Source organism: Sinocyclocheilus anshuiensis, unplaced genomic scaffold (assembly GCF_001515605.1).
Source record: "Sinocyclocheilus anshuiensis isolate Anshui unplaced genomic scaffold, SAMN03320099.WGS_v1.1 scaffold1347, whole genome shotgun sequence".
In the NCBI taxonomy this organism is placed as follows: Eukaryota; Metazoa; Chordata; class Actinopteri; order Cypriniformes; family Cyprinidae; genus Sinocyclocheilus; species Sinocyclocheilus anshuiensis.
Genome location: NW_015536555.1, coordinates 153289 through 160257, shown reverse-complemented (window position 1 = coordinate 160257; position 6969 = coordinate 153289). Strand labels below are relative to the sequence as shown.

Genomic DNA, 6969 nt, shown 5'->3' with positions numbered 1-6969 from the left:
TGTGTGCGTGTGCGTGTGTGTGTGTGCATGGGTGTGTTTGTGTGTGTGTAAAGACAAAACCTCAACAAAATTACTCAAACTTTAACAAAACTGAAAACTGAAAATATAAAAATAAAAACGGATTCAAAATATAAATAAAAAATATAATAGTATCTCAGCAATACTAAAATAACACTGGCATACGCTCAAATTGTATTTATTTATTTATCTATCTTTCTGTCTTTTTTTTTTAGAAAAAAAGACAATAATATCTATATCTTAAGTAGTCTACTTAAGTAATTTCCGTTCTCCAGTTAATGCATCTGGATTTAAGAATTTTCAGATATTTGCACTGGAAAACAAGACAAAAATACTAAGTAAGAAAATATATATATTTTTAGACTATATCTTGAATTAATTGCTGCCAAATAGGTTTTATTTTAAGAAAAATTAAAGTTCATGCCTAATGAAGTTTATGCTTAAAACTATACCAAAAAAAAAAAAAAATGATGCCAAGATATCTCTGAAAACGAGTTTTGCTTCTCAAGTAGACAGTTCAGTTATCTTCTTTAAGGACATTTAGATATTTTATTGGAAAACAAGTATTAATACAAATCTTAATATTAAAACGTTTTTAAGTGTGTAAAACCCCATAAACACACACACAGGGCGTTAGATGAAGTGCGAAGGAGGCTGAGAACTCTGTCATAAGAACAGAAATGCCTACAGAGGTGAAGTAAAGTCAGCAGGTGTCCGGTTTTAGCTTCATGCGTGTGTAAATGAGACGTCAGACAGAGATGGGGCAGATGATGACCTTGTCCTCCAACATGACGCTGACCACCAGGAAGACCATATAGAGCAGGAACATGATGAAGCCCAGCAGTTTGCTCATCTTCCACTTACAGGCGGCGATGGAGATGATGACGAAGAGGAGCATGATGAAGAGCAGCACGATGGCGCAGAACAGACCGTTGCTACTCACCTGAACCGGGCTCATACTGTTTATAATGGAGTACAGCAGCCATGGGAGCGGTAACCTGGGAAACAAAGAAATGCTGGTTTAGGGCTCTGAACATTATAAACGCACGAAACTAAAGCTCTGATACAAAACCGAGTGAACTGTGTGATGCTTAATGCTGCATAAAGAAATATAGAAATAATATACTCTCAAAAAATATTCTTGCATGCGAAATGAAAGTCATGTTTTCAGACAACTGGATGTTCATTGCAATTAAATGAAAATGTATTAGAGTTTAAATTGGTATTAAATGCAATTAGTGTTTTTGACCCAATTAAGTATATCTTTGTATGATATTTCATAATTGCTTATATTGCCTTTGAAATATGGTTAAAGTACTGCTGAATGCATTGATAGCATTTATGATCAACTGAAATATACTTTAATGCAATTTCTGTTGAACCTGAATGCCATGTATTTAAATATGTTTGTAATTAATGTTTGCAACAAATTACTGATTTGTAAAGATGCAATGATGTAAAGTTGCAATGCGGTACCTCATAATGTATTACAATATAAAATGTATTAACTTTAAAATGTAGAAATGAATAAAACACAGTTAAAATGATAATCAAGTACTTTACATGTGCATTAGTATGTTAGTCAACACATCTTTAAAACACCAGAAAAGATGATTAAAACAATGATTTCAAATGTATGTTAAAGTTTTAATTTGACATTACAGAGTGCACATTATTTATATGTCTATCGAATCAACATTCATTTGATTAAAAATACAGTAAAATCAGTAAAAATCTATTAAAAATAGCTGTTTTCTATGTGAATATCTGTTAAAATGTAATTCATTTCTGTGATGCGCAGCTGTATTTTCAGCATCATTACTCCAGTCTTCAGTGTCACATGATCTTCAGAAATCAGTATAATATGCTGATTTGCTGCTCAAGAAACATTTCTGATTATTATCAATGTTGAAAACAGTTGTGCTGCCCAATATTTTTGTGAAACCCATGATACATTTTAATTTTCAGGATTCACAGATGAATAGAAAGTTCAAAAGAACAGCATTTATTGGAAAGATAAATCTTTTGCAACATTTTAAATGTTTTTACTGGCACTTTTGATCAATTTAATGCATTCTTGCTGAATAAAAGTATGAATTTCTTAAATAAAAACACAAAGCGTACCCCACAGTGATGTCGAATATGTTGGAGCCCACGGAGCTGGACACTGCCATGTCTCCCAGACCCCTCCGGGCCACAATGACACTGGTGATCAGATCAGGGATGGAGGTTCCCGCCGCTAGAATCGTCAGTCCCATGATCTCCTCTGTGATTCCTATAGTCTCTCCCACCTGCAGAGATATTAGCACTAAACAATCCGACTGAAAAATATGACTGACCTCAACATCAATAACACACTGCCAGTGGAAGATTATTTCACAGCTGTGTCGAGAATTTAAAAGACACCATGGCATCAAACAAACTGAACTTTAGAGTGTTTTTGACCCACTTAAGTAGGACTTAAGTACATCTTTATATGTAATTTCATAATTACTTATATTGTCTTTGAAACATGATTAACATACTGCTGAATGTACTGACAAGCATACTTGTCAACTAAAATATACTTTAATGTCATATCTACTGAAACTTGTGTTATGTATTAAAATAGTTATTAAATGGCTAACCGAGACTTGTCATTTGCACTTACATATTGTTGCTCTTTTGTTAGTTTTGATTGCTTCTATTGTCCTCATTTGTAAGTTGCTTTGGATAAAAGTTTCTGCTAAATGACTAAATGTAAATGCTATGAGACATTTGCAATTAGTAACTTTAAATCTAATATTGAATAACACACTAGACTTAAAATGATAATCAAGTACTTTACGTGTGCTTTAGTATGTTAGTCAACACATCAAAATAAGTGTACTTCTTTAAAACATGACAAAAGATTATTAAAACATGATGATTAAAAATGTACTTTTAATTTGACATCGAAAGGTCATTATTTAAAAATGTGCTTAAGTGTGTTCAGAAACAGTCATGAAAGTGTCTCTCTTTAAGTCACTTAAGCAGACTTTTATTTAATTATTATATCATCTGCTAGTAGCTTTTTTTTTAATGTAAGCTATTTTAAAAATTTGACGTGCACATTAAATATCATTAAGCACACTTTTTAAAAGCGTTTGAAAAAAAAAAAAAAAAATGACATTAACATCTTCAACAAATGGATAACCGAGTCCAGATGTTCTGAATAAAGATATAAAAGCCCTGATGTGAACTAGTTGTGTCTGGTGTCCTGTCCGCTCTTACCTGATGAGCCCACCACACCATCAGGTAGGAGAATCCCGCGATCCAGCAAATCGCTCCCAGGAACGTAATGGGAAAAAACTTCTTGGAACTCTAAAGAAAAAAAACGCACGAGAATCGTCTCACGGTTAATCACAGTTCTCACATCTGCATCAAACACTGGTCAGACAGAAACTCACGGCCTTCCGGACGTCCGGCAGTGTCATCCACAGAGGGAAGACTATAGCGTTTGAAAAAAAAAAAAAAAAATGACATTAACATCTTCAACAAATGGATAACCGAGTCCAGATGTTCTGAATAAAGATATAAAAGCCCTGATGTGAACTAGTTGTGTCTGGTGTCCTGTCCGCTCTTACCTGATGAGCCCACCACACCATCAGGTAGGAGAATCCCGCGATCCAGCAAATCGCTCCCAGGAACGTAATGGGAAAAAACTTCTTGGAACTCTAAAGAAAAAAAACGCACGAGAATCGTCTCACGGTTAATCACAGTTCTCACATCTGCATCAAACACTGGTCAGACAGAAACTCACGGCCTTCCGGACGTCCGGCAGTGTCATCCACAGAGGGAAGACTATGGGCAGGATCAAGAGATACGTGAGGCGCTTGCGTTTGGACTCGGGCCACGACAGGCTCAGAGGCTGATCTTCCTCATCATCCTCTTCACCCTGATCAGAGAGACGTGTGAGATGTGAACATTTCCAATTATCTCCAGCACACACAAACCGCTCCGACACATTTGGGTCCCTGTTTCTCTAATTAAAGCTTGTGTAAATCCTGCGGCATGGAGGTGCTTTTGTCAGAACATGCCATATTTAAATGCTACTGTAAACTAGGCTTGGTAGAGTTAACTAAAACTAACTAACTAAATAAATAAAATGTTTTAGTAAAATGTAGTAATTTTGTCATTGTTATTTGTTTTTCTTTATATTATTGTTTTGTTATTTATATTGTTTTTTACATATATGTGTATAGTTTTTATTTTTTTTTATTTCAGTTTTCATTATTTCATTATTGTATGTAGCATGTCAAATTAAACTGAAAATTAGAAATCTTGGCTTGTCAACTAATTTTAATAGTAAGTAAAAAATAAGTTTTAATTTTATACAATTTAAATTATTTATTAATAATAATAATAATAATAATAATAATAATGATGACAAAACCACACCATGGTTATTAAAGTTAACTAAAACTAAAACCATTAAAAATTTTACTTTTTAAAATAAAATTAATGTTAATAATAAAACTTGTTTTATTGTAGCCAGTTGCCTATATATAAATTTTAAAAATGACAAAAATGAAAAAAAAACAAAAAAAAAAAACAGTTATTATAGTTAACTTAAACTGAAACCATAAAAAAAAAAAACATGTTTGTTACTTGAAATAAAATTTATATTAAATGAAATAAAATAAAACAGACAAATTTAAACGTATTTTATTCAAGGTAATTGCCAAGCCATCATTTATCATTTTCATTTAAACTTGAAATATTAAAATAACTAAAACTAAATGAAAATTAGACATACTTACATAAAAAATATATAGAAAACAATAACTAATAAAAATGACAAAAACACAAAATTAATACAACTTTAACTAAAATCTAAATGAAAACTGAATATATAAACATATAAACTAATTCAAATTATTAATAAAAACTACAATTGTATGCCAATGATACTGAAACAAACAACACGATTATTATTTTTTTTTACATTAAAACTAAAAAATAATTTAATATATTAATAAAAACTGTATTAGTATATGATACTAAAATAACACCACTATAAACCCAAGTGCCGCTCAGAAAACATCAGCCTGAGGTCTTTCTCCAGTGTGTGTGAGTGTGTATCTGCGGTGTGTTACAGTGAATGGAGATCCTCAGAGATGTGCTGTCAGACGCCTCAGCATCACCGCTGCGATGAAGCTGCTCAGACGGAGCAAAAACAAATGCCAAAGCTTACTGTGAAACACGCTTATGGTGTTTCCCTTTAAGAGCGGTGGAGTGGTTACTATGGTGATGAGTGATGCATTTAGGAGCCGATTCCTAACAGAGGAGAGTTTGATGATGCATGATCAGTCTGGAATCAAATGCAATGCTAACAGCAATCATCAACTAACCGACGTCAAACAGAACCGTACTGATATCCGTGATTTTGCTAAATAGGATGTAGTGCTGTTCCTTGAGCTCTGTTCATGTCAAACAAACCTCACTGTAACCTTAAAGGGACAGTTCACCCAGAAATTTAAATTCTCACCCTCAAGTCATTACAAACTTGTATGAGCTTCTTTCTTCTGCAGAACACAAAAGAAGATATTTTGAAGAACGTTGATATAGCCTAAAAACATAGCCTAATATCAAGCGTAGCATTAGTTCTGGCAGGTCACGTTAGTCAAGCTCGCATCAGCTGACTCTCAGCTACCTATAGGAATACGACACCTATCTAAGTATTCATATATAAGGTCCCGCAGTAGTATCAGCAGTTTTCGCATTGGGTGTATCACTGCTCTCCCTGCTCTCATCCATGCTAGGCTGCATGGAGGCGCAGGGAGTTCTTGCCGAGAGCAGAACCATACCGCCAATCCAAACTGTATGCTAATTGTCAATCATCTTTGATGATATTGATCCTGACATATGTGGAAGTCAATGGCTACCATCAACTGTTTGATTATCAACATTCTTCAAAATATCTGATTTTATGTTCAGCAGAAGAAAGAAATCATGAAACTTAGAAACATATGGAATTTGGCATGTATATATTTTCTAAAGGTTTACTTTTTTCCTTTTAAGACCTTTTGACTGCTTAACTAGATTATTAATCACATTGGCATATAACTACACCACCAGAAGCAGAACGATGACTAACTGTTTACCTTTGTGAAAAAAATAAGTTTGCTTAATTGTACTGAATGCGCACTTGTATACATCGAATTGTAAAAGTTTATTTTTAATAAAAATGTACTTGCAGATAACTAGTGAAATTATTAGTGAAATAAAAGGCCACTTAAGTGATATTAACACACTTAAGTACACTTTTAAACAGTGACCTTTGTTAAAAAGTTTAAATAATTGTTTCAATAATCTTTTGTCATCTTTTGTCAAGAAGTATGTTATTTTGATGTGTTGACTAACGTACTGAAGCACATGTAAAGTACTTGATTATCATTATAACTCTACTAAATTGCAATTTCATTGCAAATATACTTAAATACATGGCATACACGTTTCAATAGAAATGACAAAGTATATTTTAGTTGATCATAAATGTTTGTCAGTACATTCAGCAGCTCATTTTAACCATATTTCAAAGACAATAGAATTATGAAATTACATATATGTACTTAAGTCCTACTTAAGTGGGTCAAAAACACTATAAGGTTCAGCTAATTGCATTCAACATTAATTTAAACTATATTACATTTTCATTTAATTGCGATTAACATGCAATTACAGTAAGTGTCTGAAAACATTACATTCAGTTCACACTTAAGTATATTATTTTAAATTATATTATTTATGTTATAATTACTGGAAAGAAATTTAATTGAACAAGATATTAAAATATGTTTTCTGTAGAAGGTAAAACACACAGTGAATGTCATTTGAGTGTCTGTTTGTTTCTGGATGTAGAGACGAGGAAGAGTCTGAATTTAAACCGTAACTGATTCTGAAAAGCTGTGTGTGTGTCCGTGTGTGTGT

The 6969-nt window shown here is 32.8% G+C and overlaps 1 protein-coding gene across 1 annotated transcript in view; it reads right to left on the bottom strand.

Moving 5' to 3' along the window:
- Positions 1-501: 501 nt before the first annotated feature.
- LOC107701360 (sodium/potassium/calcium exchanger 2-like) overlaps positions 502-6969 on the bottom strand; it is a 44322-nt gene continuing 37854 nt past the window's right edge. Inside the window, exons 13-16 of the mRNA XM_016503349.1 lie at positions 3800-3934; positions 3624-3713; positions 2143-2309; positions 502-1016 (exon numbers count right to left, since the gene is read on the bottom strand). Of these exons, the coding sequence (XP_016358835.1) occupies positions 767-1016; positions 2143-2309; positions 3624-3713; positions 3800-3934 (642 nt within the window). The 3' untranslated portion in view covers positions 502-766. The remainder of the gene's footprint in view (positions 1017-2142; positions 2310-3623; positions 3714-3799; positions 3935-6969) is intronic.